Source organism: Symphalangus syndactylus, chromosome 14 (assembly GCF_028878055.3).
Source record: "Symphalangus syndactylus isolate Jambi chromosome 14, NHGRI_mSymSyn1-v2.1_pri, whole genome shotgun sequence".
Classification (NCBI taxonomy): domain Eukaryota; kingdom Metazoa; phylum Chordata; class Mammalia; order Primates; family Hylobatidae; genus Symphalangus; species Symphalangus syndactylus.
In genome coordinates this window covers 24,554,638-24,572,503 of record NC_072436.2, presented here as the reverse complement: position 1 = coordinate 24,572,503, position 17,866 = coordinate 24,554,638, and the positions used below count along the sequence as shown (strand labels likewise).

The following is a 17,866-nucleotide window of genomic DNA, read 5'->3' as shown; positions in this document are numbered from 1 at the left end:
CTCTATCTCCCAGGCTGGAATGCGGTGGCACCATCTCAGCTCACTGAAACCTCCACCTCCCAGATTCAAGCAATTTTCTTGCCTCAGTCTCCCGAGTAGCTGGGATTACAGACCCACATCACCACACCCAGCTAATTTTTGTATATTTAGTAGAGACGGGGTTTCACCATGTTGCCCAGGCTGGTCTCAAACTCCTAACCTCAGGTGATCCACCTGCCTCTGCTTCCCAAAGTGCTGGGATTACAGGCGTGAGCCACCGCGCCCAGCCAAGATCAGGGTTACACACAGGAAAAGTGGGATACCCAGACAATTGTTTATACTGTCAATTTCACAGCCATAGAATGATGACATTCCAAATATTTGCATTTCTTAGCCAGATGACATAACTAAAAGTAAGCTACCATGAAAAGTAACACTGCAATGGCTGAGGCAATAAATTCAGTAGCTTTATTTTTAAATTTCAATTAGGTTCCTTGGATGAACAAGAAACAAATGTGACATTTTATGTGGAATCTAAAAACCACTTTAGCATGGCTTTACATCGGATGCATCAGTTTTCCAAAAAGCCAGAGAACTGTGTTCTGTTGGGGGATAAAAAGATAAACATTCTAAGAAACAATAATTTCTTAAATGTGGTAAATAGCTAAGCCAAACCAAATACATTTTACAAGTATGTAGAATACATGTGATTATGTGAATGAAATCATTTAGTGTGAGGTTTAAGTGATGGGAGAAAACATTAGGGAAATGATAAGACCCTCATTTTCTTTTTCTTTTTCTTTTTCTTTTTTCTTTTTTTAAGACAGAGTCTCGCCCTGTCGCCCAGGTTGGAGTAGAGTGGCACAATCTCAGCTCACTGCAACCTCTGCCTCCCAGGTTCAAGTGATTCTTCTGTCTCAGCCTCCCGAGTAGCTGGGACTACAGGCACGTGCCACCATGCCCGGCTAATCTTTGTATTTTTAGTAGAGAGCGGGTTTCACCATGTTGGCCAGGCTGGCCTCCTGACCTCAAGTGATCCACCCACCTCAGCCTCCCAAAGTGCTGGGATTACAGGCGTGAGCCACTGCGCCCGGCCAAGACCCTCATTTTCAAGAGATAAAATTAAAGGTTCTATATGCAGTGAAGACTGTTCTATAACAGTCAAGATTAAAGGGGAAAAAACAGTATCGGCCCTTTATAGTACTGCATCTGTCTAAAGACCATAAGGGAGAAGATCCTGAAGAAATATATCAACAAAGCTAAGACTTTTTTCAATTATTCTTTTCTCACATTTTTTCTACTGATTTTTATTTAAGCTTATTGTATTTTGTCATGTTTTGTATTTAACATCTCACTAGGGCTCTGCTGTCTTTTGAACAATGGCAATTTATTCAGTGCATTTGTAACTATTTGCAATTAAAATTATGTTCCTCCGTGTCATGCATATTTCTAATAATCAAACCAACCCCCTGAGGTGGGTATTTTTAATCAGTTATCATTCCCTTCTCTCCCACTAGCTGGACACTTCTCAGACTCCTCTCTTCTTAGCTTTGTCTGCTCCCTATTGTCCTCTCCCAGCTGCTAAAACAAGATTGTCAATGTTTTTGAAAGATTTCTAAACCTAGAGCCAACGACAGCTTCAGCCTCTGGCTGGTTCTTACTTCCTGGCATCAGAGACATTTAAATCCTAAATCTGAAACCTTAAAAGGTTAGTAGCTCTAAATGCTGGCCATTACACACTTCTTTATCTCACACAAACCTGGTATCATCTTCCTTAAAATATTTTGCTCTAATGGACACTTTGCTCTAATGGATAATTTTCAAACTCTAGCAATTGCTGGAGAAAGGGGAAATGTTAGATCTTTAGACCAATTATCATTGCCATGAGTTGTTTTGTAACTTGGGGTGAGTTCTCTATAATGTGGGACCAAGATGAGGTAGATATTTTATTATTCAATATTGTTCATTATTATTCAAGCTCAACTTGGAATTATACAAGATGGCATCATTCACCTCAGCATTCATTGAATAAAACCACAACCCTGAGTTTTACAGAAAAGAATTAGAGAAGAGGCTGGGCACGCAGCTCACGCCTGTAATCCTGGCACTTTGCGAGACTGAGATAGGTGGATTGCTTGAGCCCAAGTGTTCAAAACCAGCCTTGGCAACATGGCATAATCCTTTCTCTAATAAAAATATAAAAAACAGCTGGACATGGTGGTGCGTGCCTGTAATCTCAGCTACTCAGAAGGCTGAGATGAAAGGGTCACTTGAGCCCAGAAAGTCGAGGCTGCAATGAGATGTGATCACACCACTGTGCTTCAGCCTGGGTGACGGTGAGACCTTGTCTCAAAAAAAAAAGAATTGGAAAGGAAAATGCAAGTGGGGACACCATCTGCAGCTCACTGCTTCATATCATTGTTTCTCCCTCTCACCCCTCTTTTTAAAAACCCAGTGGCCAAATTCATCTGTTTTTTTGTTTGTTTTTGTTTTTGTTTTGAGATGGAGTTTTGCTCTATTGCCCAGGCTGGAGTGCAATGGCGCGATCTCGGCTCACTGCAACCTCCGCCTCCCAGGTTCAAGTGATTCTCCTGCCTCAGCTTCCCGAATAGCTGGGATTACAGGCGCCCGGCACCACACCAACTAATTTTTGTATTTTTAGTAGAGACGGGGTTTCACCATTTTGGCCAGGCTGCTCTCAAACTCCTGACCTCAGGTGATCCACCCGCCTTGGATCCCAAAGTGCTGGGATTACAGGCATGACCCACAGCGCCTGGCCTCATCTGGTTTTTGACAATCATTATATAACAAAGGCTCTGATTATGATGACGGGCAAGTGGGAGCCCTAGCTAAACGTTCCAGTGTAGACTTACCCTTGAAGCATTTGGGGACTTCAATAGTGCCATCTATACACTGAGCATCTTCTGTATAGCTACACTTCTTTTCCTTATTTTTGCAGAAGAAAGAAACTTTATCACCATGAAGCATTCCATTCTTAAATTTTTCCTGAATCTTTACTCTCTCTCCTTGGTACACCACAGTGGCTTTTTTCACAGGTACTTTACAAGATGCTGAAAGAGAGAATACTTGTAATCAGGACTTAAGAGTTCAGGAAATCTTTCTGAAAGAGAGTATAGCATTTGAAACAGTAGATGAGTACACCTACACAAATTGGTCAAGGCAAGAAAAATCCAAGAATGTACATAGTAAGTAATGGTAATATGATTGCTAATTGCAGTTCTCTATCAATAGAACTATTACTCATAGCTTCCAAGATGGCCTTCTCTTCCCCTACAGTAGCCACAGAAGGTCAGAACAGGAGCATCAGAGCCTCCATTTCAGTGAAAAAAAAAAAAAAACTTCTAACAGATATTGACATTTCATGTAAGCCTACACTGCCCTCTCAGATTGCATTCATTAAGCAGGTGCATCTATCCACCAGCCATTGTGAGTGTTGGCTGATAACAGCTCATAAATACTCTGAAAAATTGCCTTCAGCCATAGGGAAGCCACCTCTCCTAGGAGTTTATGCAAACCACCCCCATCACCACCCCAGGGTCAGGGAAGGGAGCAGCTCAAAGCCAAAGACTGACTGACGAGGGAATATAAAAAGCAGGTCCCCTTGGCTGTCACTGGGATTAACTCAAGGGTGGAATTCACACTCCAGAGCTCCCAGTGGGATCAAACTGAACCTCATTTTAGCAGAGACCACAATTCTCCCTGGCTCGGCATCATTAGCATCACCAGGGAACTTGGCATAAATGCAGATTGTCAGGCCCCATCCCAGATCTACCAAATCAGAAACTCTGAGAGTGGAGCTCAAAAATCCTGTGTTAAAACAAGCCTTCCAGGTGTTGCTAATCCACAGCGAAGTTTGAGAACCGGTGCCTTACCCTCGCAAATCTGCCTCACTCTTTCTTCTCCTGAGACACTCACTAAATCAACCGTACTCGAATCCCTGTCTCAGGGTCTGCTTCTAGGGAACTGTGACCTAAGATGCTAGTTATTTGTCATCTTGCCTGCTGCCCCAGAGTTCCTCTTTCTGCTTAAACTGTCCAGCCCATAGCGGCCTGAGCAGAGTTCTAATGCAAGGCTGTTGTTCTTCACTTATGCATGACACTGATGGGATCAAGGGTAGACACCTAATTCAAAAGGAACCAGCGTCCTCAGGAAAAGATGCCAGTTGGTGATGAATCCTGTAACTGAGAGGGTCTGGTGTATATCAAACCATGTTCAAGATGAATAAGTAGAGAGACAGAAATGGGAGAGACCATTGAGATACGGAAAAAGTAGGAATAGTTCCTGCCTTTCAGTTCCAATCTTCAGGAGCATCAGTTGTATTTCATGTCTTCATCTTCAATGCCCACAAGATCAACTTGCCTGTTGCCTCCTTATAATATCCCCAATTTCCTTGAACTCACTCGAATGTGTGGTTGGTTTTTGCAATGAGAAGAGCCTCAGCTAGACAGAGCACAAAAAGGGGTGGGCATAGTGGCTCACATCTGTAATCACTCGAACCCGGGAGGTGAAGTTTGCAGTGAACTGAGATTCCACCATTACACTCCAGCTAGGCAACAGAGTGAGACTCCAACTCAAAAAAAAAAAAAAAAAAAAAAAAAAAAAATCCATGTGTCTACAATAATACTAAAAAATGATGGATGGAAGAAAAGTTCTTCTCTATAGAGGCCGAGGCGGGCAGATCAACTGAGGTCAGGAGTTCGAAATCAGCCTGGCCACCGTGGCAAAGCCCCATCTCTATTAAAAAATACAAAAATTAGCTAGGCGTGGTGGTGAGGCGCCTGTAATCCCAGCTACTCGGGAGGCTGGGGTAGGAGAATCGCTTGAACCCAGGAGGCAGAGGTGGCAGTGAGCCAAGATCATGCCATTGCACTCCAGCCTGGGTGACAGAGCAAGACTCCATCTCAAAAAAGAAAAAGTGCTCAGAGGCAAAGACTTAAAAGCAAATAAAGAAAGCCCACATGATCTCCCACCGTATCACCAATGCTTACAAAGGATCTGTTTATTTCATACTGTTTAAGGTCAAGGATGCTTCCTAAGCATGACGCTTCCCCATGCACACGTGAGTCCTGAAGTCACATGCCAGCGGCTTCCTAGCAAGTCTGAGCAACAAGTGGAAAAGTGTTGGAACAAGAAAATAGCAAGTAAAGGTGATCCACTGTATCAATTCAGAGATCTTACAGGACCTCACCTATATTTCCATACCTTTACAACTTGGCATGGCAGACCAGTTTCCCAGTTTGGTACATTCTATTTCTTCTGGGCCATCCAGGGAATATCCATCATGGCAGCCAAATGTGGCTTTATCCTTGTAATAAAGGGTTGGTTTTGCAGGATAGTTCACAAATCCATTGTCTGGTCTTGATGGGAATGGGCATTTTACTTCTAAAACATTTAGTCAATAAGACATATTAGTAATAGTAGTGCTATCCAATAGTCATGAAATACTTACATTCTTGTCTCTGTCACGCCACTGAATCACTGTGTGTTCCTGTAACTGGAATGCAATTTATAGTTACCTTGTGCTTAATTCTGTCCCCACTCCTCTTATATTCATGGTACCCTGGATATTAAAAAAGAAACAACCACACTTTGAAAGTAAATTAATGAGACTTCACTAAGTTCTCTGGGTTTTCACATATAATCATAAGGTATTATTTATTGCAAACTTCATCTCTACACAGTCTAAGATGGTGGGTTTGAAAGAAGAAAAGCAAAGTCTGTTTCTAACAAACCATAAAATTAAAATGCAAAGACTGAACCCCCCCATTCACACTTAGTACACCATTATTTGGCTTTAAAATAGTAAATCTTACTGTTATTCAATTCAGACTATGGCAGAAGCCAGCAGGAAATATGTCAGAGAAAAATGGTGCTGCTTCCTGGCCTCCTTAAGATCCTCAACAGTAGAGGCCCAAACCCACATCCTTATGAGCTGCAGTGTGAGAAAGCAAGGCTGGAGCCAGGAGCACAGTATTCTCAGAGGTAGTTTAAGGAGGTAATTAAGGGTACGAACTCCAGAGTCAGACTGCTTGGCTCAATTTTGGTTCTGCCACATATTAAATAAAACAGAATTCATGTGGCCAGGCACAGTGGCTCACTTCGGTAATCCCAGCACTTTGGGAGGCTGAGGTGGACACATCACTTGAGGTCAGAAGTTCAAGAGCAGCCTGGCCAACATGACAAAACCCCATCTCTACTAACAAAAATTAGCCAGGTGTGGTGGCGTGTGCCTGTAATCCCAGCCACTCAGGAGGCTGAGGCAGGAGAATCACTCAAACCCAGGAGGTGAAGGTTGCAGTGAGCTGAGATTGCACCATTATGCTCCAGCCTGGGCAACAGAGTGAGACTCCAACTCAAAAAAAAAAAAAAAAAAAGAACCCATGTGTCTATAATAATACTAAAAAATTTAAAAATGGTGGATGGAGGGAAAGCTCTTCTCTATAGAGGGAAGCCAGTGAATAAATGTAGAAGGAAAAATAGAATTAGAAAGTCACCATTTTTCAGCCACCAATGTCATAATTGACAGATTCAAGGATCATCATTGGATTCTACCATGACTGCCCGACAGTGGATATTCGCATGGTTTCAAAGTATCACCCACAGGTTGCTTACTAATTCCAAGGAAAAAGCAGTGCCTTTACCAACAGGTGATCTAGCACACCTCACCTGACTAAGGATCAAACTAAGCATGGCCAGTGATGGAACAGCTGACACTATGTGCCTCCTGATATGACAGAATGTATTCTTTTTTTTCTTTTTTTTTTTGAGATGGAGTCTAGCTCTGTTGCCCAGGCTGGAGTGCAGTGGCTCAATCTCAGCTCACTGCAACCTCCGCCTCCTGGGTTCAAGTGATTCTCCTGCCTCAACCTCCTGAGCAGCTGGGACTACAGGCGCATGCCACCATGCCCAGCTAATTTTTGTATTTTTAGTAGAGATGGGGTTTCACTATATTGGCCAGGCTGGTCTCGAACTCCTGACCCCGTGATCCACCCACCTCGGCCTCCCAAAGTGCAGAATGTATTCTTAACAATAATATTTAACATGAATCTAATCATGAGTAAATAACCAATCAAGTTCAGATTATGGAACATCCTACAAGACAACTAGCCTGTACTCTTCAAAAATGTCAATGAAAGACAACAAAAGAGGCAAGGACTTATTCTTAATTATAGGAGACTAGGCTCACGCCTGTAATCCCAGCAGTTTGGGAGGCCAAGGCGGGTGGATCATTTTAGTTCAGGAGTTTGAGACCAGCCTGGACAACATGGTGAAATCCCATCTCTACTAAAATTATAAAAATTAGCTGGGCGTGGTGGCAGGTGCCTATATTCCCAGCTACTTGGGAGGCTGAGGCAGGAGAATTGCTCGAACCTGGGAGGTAGAGGTTGCAGTGAGCAGAAATTGCACCACTGCACTCCAGCCTGGGTGACAGAGCGAGACACCATTTCAAAATAATAATAATAATTATTGTTATAGGAGACTAGAGAGACATGACAACTAAATTAAAGGTGTGATTCTTGATTAGATCCTGCATAAAACAAAACTCATGTATCAGAGATACTTCTGGGTTAATTGGGAAAATTTGCATCTGAGATAAATGTTGCATGATATCGTTGTTAATTGTTTATGTTGTAAGAATTATTTGGATTATTATTATTAATAATCCAAAACATATGAAGTGATGATATAAAATGTCCTTGTTCTTAGTATATTCATGCTGAAGTCTTTATGGGCAAGCATCATAATATATACAAGTTATTTTCAGATGATGCAGGAAATAAAAGGGATCTTTCTATGGAGAAACAGAGAGAAAAATGTTACAACATATTAACAGTTGATACATCTAGGTGAAATATTGAAAAAAAAAAAGGAACCTACTTGGGAGAATGAAGTCAGATGACACATATGTAGCAGGAGACCAGTGCCTGGCCCATAGTTGGGTACCCAGAAACGTGCAAGTTACTACTGTTATTGGTAGCTCCTCCATGCTGAAAATCGCTTATGTTTTGAATCATTCACTGGATATCTGTAATATCTACCACTGGAGAAGTTAAGAGTCATGAGAATAACTCTTGGCCGGGAGCAGTGGCTCACACCTGTAATCCCAGCACTTTGAGAGGCCGAGGCAGGCGGATCACTTGAGGTCAGGCGTTTCAGACCAGCCTGATGATCATGGTGAAACTCCGTCTCTACTAAAAATACAAAAATTAGCCAGGCATGGTGGCGGGCGCCTGTAATCCCAGCTACTCGGGAGGCTGAGGCATGAGAATCGCTTGAACCCAGGTGGCAGTGAGCCAAAATCACCCCAGTGCACTCCAGCCTGAGTGACAGTGTGAGACTCTAACTCAAAAAAAAAAAAACAAAAAAACCTCTTTGTGCACATGATAAACTTTATAATTTGTCTGTTTGTTATGCAGCTGACAAACTTAAAGATAGTAATGACAGGTCAAGTTAGAGAAGAAAGAATTTTCATAATTTCTTAAAAATCAAATATTTCTGTGATTCTTAAACTTGGGTAAAGATTTTTAAAATGTGTAACAATCAGACAGCAACCCAGGCTTAAACTTCATCTCCTAGGACTCTCCAGTTTAACCCAGGGACTTCACCCAGAAGAGAACTTCACCAGCCTCGCTGAAATGTCCAGCTGTCCATGGATACATACTGCCTTTCATGTCTCCCCCATGTGGGGTATGCCTTCTCCTCATTCTCTACTCCTCCTCCAAGGCCCATTTCAAAGGTCACCACCTATGGGAAGCTGTCCCAGGCAGCTCCAGACAGTTAATTGCATTATTTGTAATTCCCTTGGGTCAGAAGCCAGGTCTCATTCATCGGGAATCCACAGTGCCCAGCACACTGGCTGGCACATGGTAGATGCTCAATAAACACCTGTTGAATGAGTTCATTGGAAACACTCCATGATAGTCAGAAATTTCAATACCTTTCACAAATGGGATCTTGCCCTACCATACGTATTTTGTCTGATCATTGCACTTACCCCTGCATTCTGGTAATTTAGTCCAATTTCCATGTGTTGTGCAGGTAATTGTATTATTTCCAAACATCGCATGTTGTGGCAAACATTCAAAAACTGCTGTGTCGCGATAGAGGGAATTGTTTCCAGCTGATGGCTTATAAACACGAAGTGTTGCAAATGTAGGTATGGATGGCGGAGGGCAGGTGATGGCTGGGAAAAGAAAGAACTATCATTTCTACGAAAATAGTTAATGCTTTTAAATATACTCTTTCCAGAAAGAAAAAAACACCCTAAGGATAAACTTGAGAAAATGCAAACTGATCAAATTACCAGGGTAAAAATAGTCAATTGTGGACACCTAATAGGAAAATAGGGCCTGCCAGGCATGGTGGCTCACACCTGTAATCCCAACACTTTGGGAGGCTGAGGTGGGCAGATCACTAGAGGTCAGGAATTTCAGACCAGCCTGGCCAGCATGGTAAAACCCTGTCTCTACCAAAAATACAAAAATGAGCCAGGCATGGAGGTGTGTGCCTGTGGTCCCAGCTACTCCAGAGGCTGAGGCAGGAGAATCGCTTGAACCTGGGAGGCAGAGGTTGCAGTGAGCCGAAATGGCACCACTGCACTCCAGCCTGGGCAACAGAGTGAGACTCTGTCTCAAAGAAAAGAAAAGAAAAAAAGAAAAGAAAAGAAAGAAAGAGAGAGAGAGGAAGGAAGGAAGAAAGGAAGGAAGGAAGGAAGGAAAGAAAGAAGGGAGAAAGAGAGAAAGAAACCCTCAAATCAGATGTCCAAACCAGTCAAAACACCAAAAAACGAAGGAAATTTAAGTCTTGTCACAGCCTTTTGCAACAACACAATGGTTAGGTTTTATAAAATCTTTTATTCAAATACTACCTTGGAAGATGCTTCTGGAAGGCAGAATTTGTCCCTCAGTGCTGAGGGACCATCCTGAAATAATGGCTGGTGACAGCAACTTGGTACATAGTAGTTTGGGAATGAGTTCCATTACCAGTTCAGTCTGTTTCTCTTGAATACCTCCCTGCTTTTGGACTCTTGGTATGGATGGAGCTTACCCAAGTAGCTTCAGGAACCCAGAGAGATAGTAGTGGCTTGTCACCCTGACCTGAGTACTATGGAGCTTCAACAAGTTATACTAGCATAAAAGAAGATGGTGCTGACCAAAATGCGACTTACCTTGAATTCTCTAGATCCCTGCTGCTCAAAGTGTGGTCCAGGGGCTAGCAGCACGGGCATAGCCTGGGAAAATAGCTTGTTGGAAATGCAGAAGCTCAGACCCCACGGCAGGTGCCTCAATCAGAATCTACATTTTAACAAGGTGCCCAGGAGACTCATATGTGCATTCAAGTATGAGAAATACTCATTTAAATTAGATTAAAGCTCAAGTAGTCTTTCTATTTATAACTCTTTTGGAAAGTGAATTTATGGCTAGGCACCGTGGTTCACGCCTGTAATCCCAGAGCCCTGAGAGGCTGAGGCAGGTAAGGTTGCTTGAAACCAAGAGTTCAAGACCAGTCTGGGCAACACAGCAAGACCCTGTCTCCACAAAAATTTTGAAAAATTAGCAAAAAATCAGGAAACAACAGGTGCTGGAGAGGATGTGGAGAAATAGGAACACTTTTACACTGTTGGTGGGACTGTAAACTAGTTCAACCATTGTGGAAGTCAGTGTGGCGATTCCTCAGGGATCTAGAACTAGAAATACCATTTGACCCAGCCATCCCATTACTGGGTATATACCCAAAGGACTATAAATCATGCTGCTATAAAGACACATGCACACGTATGTTTATTGCAGCACTATTCACAATAGCAAAGACTTGGAACCAACCCAAATGTCCAACAACGATAGACTGGATTAAGAAAATGTGGCACATATACACCATGGAATACTATGCAGCCATAAAAAATGATGAGTTCATGTCCTTTGTAGGGACATGGATGAAACTGGAAAACATCATTCTCAGTAAACTGTCACAAGGACAAAAAACCAAACACCGCATGTTCTCACTCATAGGTGGGAATTGAACAGTGAGAACTCATGGACACAGGAAGGGGAACATCACACTCCAGGGACTGTTGTGGGGTTGGGGGAGGGGGGAGGGACAGCATTAGGAGATATACCTAAGGCTAAATGACGAGTTAATGGGTGCAGGAAATCAACATGGCACATGGATACATATGTAACAAACCTGCACATTGTGCACATGTACCCTAAAACCTAAAGTATAATTAAAAAAAAAAAAAAATTAGCCAGATCTGGTGGCACTCATCTATAGTTTCAGCTGCTCAGAAGACCGAGAGGATCGCTTGGCCCTAGGAGTTCGAAGTTACAGTGAGCTGTGATCATGCCACTGCACTCCAGCCTGGGCAACAGAGAAAGACCCTATCTCTAAATAAAGAAGCAAATTTACATAATTGGTATAAGTCTGTTTTAAATGAAAACTATAGGAACCATTGTAATCCCTACTGCTGAGTGAAAATTTTTACTTAATTTATCCTTTAAAAACTTTTGTTTTTGCCTGTTCAGGTTTTCTTAAACAATTATTTATTTGAAATTGCTTTACTTTCAACTTGCTTTTTTTTTTGTTTTTTTGAGATGGAGTTTCACTCTTGTTGCCCAGGCTGGAGTGCAATGGTGCGATCTCGGCTCACTGCAACCTCCGCCTCCCAGGTTCAAGTGATTCTCTTGCCTCAGCCTCCCAATTGGCTGGGATTAGAGGCATGTGCCACCATGCCCGACTAATTTTATATTTTTAGTAGAGACGGGGTTTCTCCATGTTGGTCAGGCTGGTCTCGAACTCTTGACCTCAGGTGATCCACCCTCCTTGGACTCCCAAAGTGCTGGGATTACAGGCGTGAGCCACTGCACCTGGCCTCCACTTGCTTTTGCTAAGGACAGACCTCACTGACATGTTGAAGAACTATAGTTAGTATTGTAATGCCTGGGCCTCCTGGTCAAAGATGTATAAATCACAAGTTGGGGAACATAAGAATGTCCTTCCCTACATAAGCAAAGCCCAGAGATGACTCTGACAGCTTGGCTGAGGATCCTCTGAAAAAACAACAGTGCTTTTTGGAGGAATGCCAATCAGCTCCTAGGATGCAAGCCCCTTTGATGGGCTCTTAGCTTACTGTGAAGGTGACTTTCCTCCTCGTCTCCCCCATCACTAGGCTTACTCTCTGAAGGCAGAGCTGCCTCCTTTGGCGTTGCAGCCTCAGTGCTAACACGAGGATCCAGCATACAGTAGATCATCGATTCATGTTTATTGAATAAGTGAATAAATGAATGAATGAAGTTCCAGAGTGGGAGGAAGATGTTTGTTTGATCCTACTGTTTGCAGAAGTACCCCTAGTTAAGTGGTGATAGTCCCTGATAGACCAATGCCACACATATCCAAGCCTCTTCCAAAGCACTATGAGAGCACTGGAGTCAACACACCCAGCAATGACTGGCTTGGATAGAGTAATGACCACAAGGTGGAGAATACAGAATGTGTTAGTGAGTAAAACGCTTTCCTTCTGTCATTCCAAAGTGGTTGTTTCATCTTCTAGAGCAAGATACCAGGATGAATATCCCCCACAAGGGTGACCATTCATCTCATTGAGCTGCCACTGAAGAGTTTCCAGATGTGAGACTTTCCGTGCTAAAACCAGAAAGGTTCTGGGCAAACCAGCTGATCACCTTCCCCACAGACTTACGAGCACAGACAGGAAGCTCTGGGCTCCATTTTCCTTCCTCAGTGCACTTGGCAGAATTAGTGCCATTCAGATAAAACCTGCAAAAGGAAAATTCATTCTATCAAGGAGTAAAATAATCCATCACTGACATCTCAGATATCTTCTCCATTGAGCATTACTTCATATTAATGCTATTGACTTCTTTTCCATTGTATAATGCTGTCTTCCTGACAAACTTAGTACTCATCTATGGCTCATGGAGCCTCCCAACCAATGATGCGGGTGAATCACTGCAGGGTTCCACAGCTGGTGAGTGGAGAACCCAAACCCCTAAATCCCTAATCTTTAAAGAGTTGGCCAAGATGACTGTTTCTAATATAAAGCAAAGAACTATCTCTTTTTCAGGATGACAAAAGTGAACCAAACTGAGTAATCTTCACTATTCATTTTCTTACAGCCTACTGACACCAATGAATAAAAGCAATGCAGTCTATTTCCAATGAAAATATAACATTCTGACTGGGTACTTTGGCTCATACCTGTAATCCCAGCACTTTGGGAGGCCAAGATGGACGGATCACCCGAGCCCAAGAGTTTGAGCCTGGGCAATGTGGCAAAGGCCCAATTTCTACAAAAAATCACCAGGCCATGGTGCTGTGTGCCTATAGTCCAAGCTACTCAAGAGGTAGAGGTGGAAGGAAGGATTCAAAAGGATTTAACCCAGGAGGTCGAGGCTGCAGTGAGCCATGATTGTGCCACTGCACCTGTAAAAAAAAAAAAAAAAAAAAAAAAGAAAGGAAGGAAAAAGGAAGGAAGGAGAGAGACAGAGAAGAAAGAAAGAAAGAAGAAAAGAAAAGATGGAAGGGAGGGAGGGAGGGAAAGAGAGAGAGGAAAGAAAAAAGAAAGAAAGAGAGAGAAAGAAAGAAAGAGGAAGGAAGGAAGGAAAGAAAGAAAGAAAGAAAGAAAGAAAGAAAGAAAGAAAGAAAGAGAAAGAAAGAAAGAAAAAGAAAGAAAGAAAGAAAAGAAAGAAAGAAAAAGAAAGAAAGAAAGAAAGAAAGAAAGAAAGAAAGAAAGAAAGAAAGAAAAGAAAGAAAGAAGCAGGATGCCATGGTGGCTCACACCTGTAATCCCAGCACGTTGGGAGGCCAAGGTGGGTGGATCACAAGGTCAGGAGTTCAAGACAAGCCTGGCCAAGATGGTAAAACCCCATTTCTACTAAAAATACAAAAATTATCTCTGTGTGGTGGCAGGCGCCTGTAATCCCAGCTACTGGGGAAGCTGAGGCAGGAGAATTGCTTGAACCCAGGAGGTGGAGGTTGCAGTGAGCCAAGATCGTGCCACTGCACTCTAGCCTGGGCGACAGAGCAAAAAGAAAGGAAAAAAAGAAAGAAAGAAAAATGTAACATTCTGTCCTTGAAGCCAATTTTCTTAAGGTCATTTGTTACCAGACCCATTGGTAGATTGGTGTTTCAGATGAAAGGTGTGTATTTCTTTCTCACATGTAGTATTCCTTGACCTCCAATCCAAGTAGAAACTTACCCTAGTGGATAGCCAATGTGCTCTCAATAATGTCACAGGGGTGCCTTTGCTCCTTATGAGTCTGTGCCCACCGTAAGTGATTGCTTCCTGGGGATGTGGTACTGCATTGCATTCTCCACTGTCATACTCCCAACCTTCTCCATAGAATTCTCTTCTAGAGACTACCAGGTTGGTCAATCAAATTAGCCTAATAACTAAAGCCCGAGTCTTATTCCTAAAGTATTTTAACCCTATCTAAGATTTGGCCCAGAGATCGTATGGAATTATCATCCAGGTTCAATCATTTTAATGTACCTCCTCTGACAGATAATTAATCAGGAGCAGAAAAATTAGAAACAGTGGTGACTACGTATTTCATTAGTTGTTATACTCTCCAATCCTTACCCCACCCTCAACGCTATGAGACTATCCTGGCTAACACAGTGAAACCCCATCTCTACTAAAAACACCAAGAATTAGCCAGGCGTGGTGGCGGGCGCCTGTAGTCCCAGCTACTCAGGAGGCTGAGGCAGGAGAATGGCGTGAACCCAGGAGGTGGAGCTTGCAGTGAGCCGAGATTGCACCACTGCACTCCAGCCTGGGCGACAGAGCGAGACTCCGTCTCTAAAAAAAAAAAAAAGTGAGACTAAAATCGATTTGCATTTGGAAAGTCCAACCTAAAGGCTGAAAACAAAATATAGACAAGTCTTGATGTTTAGCTTAAGGATACAAAAATGTGCTCAGTCTGTTAACTGCGTAGTTCCATGAAAGTTCTTACCCAGTATTACAAGAAAAACTGATGGTGTTGGGATATTCAAAAGTTGTATAGCGTACTGCTCCATTTTCTAAGATTCCAGCAAAAGGACATACTCTGGCTGTGATACAAAGATAAAAAATGTTACTTTTCTTTGGGTTAAAAAAAACATAAACAGGTGAATTTCTATTTATAGAATTTTTCATTAAATAAAACATATAAATTCATTTTCATCCTTTGGTTCAATAACTTTACTGGTAACTATTCTAAGAAAGCAATTCAAAATAAGACAAGTGATATATGTACAAAATCGTTCGTTACACTGTTTCTCCTAATAACAAAATTTGGACAGGCAGTGGCTCACGCCTGTAATCCCAGCACTTTGGGAGGCAGAGGAGGGTGGATCACTTGAGGTCAGGAATTTGAGACCAGCCTGAACATGGTGAAACCCCATCTCTACTAAAAATACAAAAATTAGCTGGGCATGATGGCGGGTGCCTGTAGTCCCAGCTACTCTGGAGGCTGAGGCAGGAGAATAGCTTGAACCCAGGAGGCGGAGGTTGCGGTGAGCCAAGATGGCACCACTGCACTGGGCAACAGAGTGAGACTCCGTCTCCAAAAAAAAAAAAATTGGATAGTCTAAGGGTTCATCAGGGGACTGTTTTAACTAATCATGATAAATCAACAGTTGAACTATTATGTAGCCAATAAAATATGAATTGTGAAATTTGTGGAGATACAATTTTTATGATATGCTGACGAAAATAGAAAAATACAAAATTGTACCTACTCTGTGCAATAATGCAAAAAGATATGCATGGAAAATGAAAATGAAATTTTTAGTGTTCCAGAGTTATAGCTGATTTTTATTTATTTATTTATTTTTGAGACAGAGTCTCATTCTGTTGCCCAGGCTGGAGTGCAGTGGCACAATCTCGGCTCACTAAAACCTCTGCCTCCCAGGTGATTCTCCTTCCTCAGCCTCCTGAATAGCTGGGACTACAGGCACATGCCGCCATGCCCGGCTAATTTTTTTTATTTTTAGTAGAGATGAGGTTTCACCATGTTGGCCAGGCTGGTCTTGAACTCCTGACCTCAGGTGATCCACCCACCTCAGCCTCCCAAAGCGCTGGGATTAACAGGCGTGAGCCACTGCACCTGGCCCTGATTTAAAGAAAAATTTTCCCTAACGATGTTACAGTGGCTTTTTACTAAAAATTATGTTTAGGCTCTTTAAGCAAAAAAGCATAGTAAAATCAACTTGCATGAGCATGCATAACTTTGACAAAGGTCCTGTTCATATAACCAAAATCACCAGATCCATACATCTATTTTTACTGCTTAACTTCTACATATAATTAAATTTACCATAAATTCAATTTGGTTGATTGCATGATACTTGACTGTAAAGAATAATGCTAGCATGATATCATAGAACCATGTTCTAAGAAATAAAAGCAACCATTTACAGTAAAGCCATAGTGAGATTGATATATTTTACATTATATTATTATTTTAATTTGACATCCGTTCTTGTATGTCCTTATAATATAATATATACATAATGTAGATGAAATTTGTATTCATTTCAGTAACTATTAAGTCTGCTTTCATTTTCAAGTGAAGTCCAAAGATATGATGACTCCCCAGATTTTGTTTTTCCAAATGTCTCTTTGGCATCAGTTGCCATTTCAAAGCCTCTCCACCGTTCTTTTAACTTCTGTAGTGTTTCTTTCTCCTTTTGCCACACCAGATCTCATTTTTAAACCTACCCTAGTTTCAGGCTATGATCTTCTCCTCTTCTATCAATAGCACTACCAGGTTGGTCAATCAAATTAGCCTAATAACTAAAGCCCAAGTCTTATTCCTAAAGTATTTTAACCCTATCCAAGATTTGGCCCAGAGATCATATGGAATTATCATCCAGGTTCAATCATTTTAATGTACCTCCTCTGATAGATAATTAATCAGGAGCAGAAAAATTAGAAACAGTGGTGACTACGTATTTCATTAGTTGTTATACTCTCCAATCCTTACCCCACCCTCAACGCTACGAGACTATCCTGGCTAACACAGTGAAACCCCATCTCTACTAAAAACACCAAGAATTAGCCGGGCATGGTGGCGGGTGCCTGTAGTCCCAGCTACTCAGGAGGCTGAGGCAGGAGAATGGCGTGAACCCAGGAGGCGGAGCTTGCAGTGAGCTGAGATCGCACCACTGCACTTCAGCCTGGAGACAGAGAGAGATTCTGTCTCAAAAAAAAAAAAAAAGAATTTAGTTATTGTTATTATTATTATTATTATTTTAGACTGAGTTTTGCTCTTTTTGCCCAGACTGGAGTGCAATGGCGGGACCTCGGCTCACTGCAACCTCTGCCTCCCAGGTTCAAGTGATTCTCCTGCCTCAGCCTTGCAGTAAGGGATTACCCTTACTCTCTTTGCACAGAGAGAACTCCCCAAGACCTTCTCATTTCTCTCCAACCTGCCTTTCTGTAGCATCTACTGGCCCTCTGCACTCTGAGCATGACGAGGTAGCTTATTCCTCCAAAATACCCAGAATCCAAATGAGGGAAGAGAATGTGAGAGAAGGTACTGACTTACGTGTACATTTCAGAGTGTTGATGGGCCACATTCCTGTGAGAGGGCAGATAAACTTTCTCATCCCTCCCCGGGACACATAGCCCGGCTTGCAGGAATATGTAATCTCTTCTCCTGGCTCATAGAACGTTTTCAATGGGACCACTGTGGAAAATGGTAAATCATCTGGCTTGGGACAGGCTGAAAGAGGGCACAAAGCAGATGGTTAACAAATCTCTATTTGCATTTTAAAGTTCAGCTAAGCCCACAAATGAAAAACGTGTGTACTGTTACCAATTATAAGTATACCAAGTTGCATGCCAAATACCTCATATACACTATCT

The 17,866-nt window shown here is 42.2% G+C and overlaps 1 protein-coding gene across 1 annotated transcript in view; it reads right to left on the bottom strand.

Moving 5' to 3' along the window:
• Positions 1–425: 425 nt before the first annotated feature.
• APOH (apolipoprotein H) overlaps positions 426–17,866 on the bottom strand; it is a 36,351-nt gene continuing 18,910 nt past the window's right edge. Inside the window, exons 3-9 of the mRNA XM_055243386.2 lie at positions 17,547–17,723; positions 14,970–15,066; positions 12,695–12,771; positions 8,996–9,184; positions 5,203–5,382; positions 2,853–3,050; positions 426–581 (exon numbers count right to left, since the gene is read on the bottom strand). Of these exons, the coding sequence (XP_055099361.1) occupies positions 526–581; positions 2,853–3,050; positions 5,203–5,382; positions 8,996–9,184; positions 12,695–12,771; positions 14,970–15,066; positions 17,547–17,723 (974 nt within the window). The 3' untranslated portion in view covers positions 426–525. The remainder of the gene's footprint in view (positions 582–2,852; positions 3,051–5,202; positions 5,383–8,995; positions 9,185–12,694; positions 12,772–14,969; positions 15,067–17,546; positions 17,724–17,866) is intronic.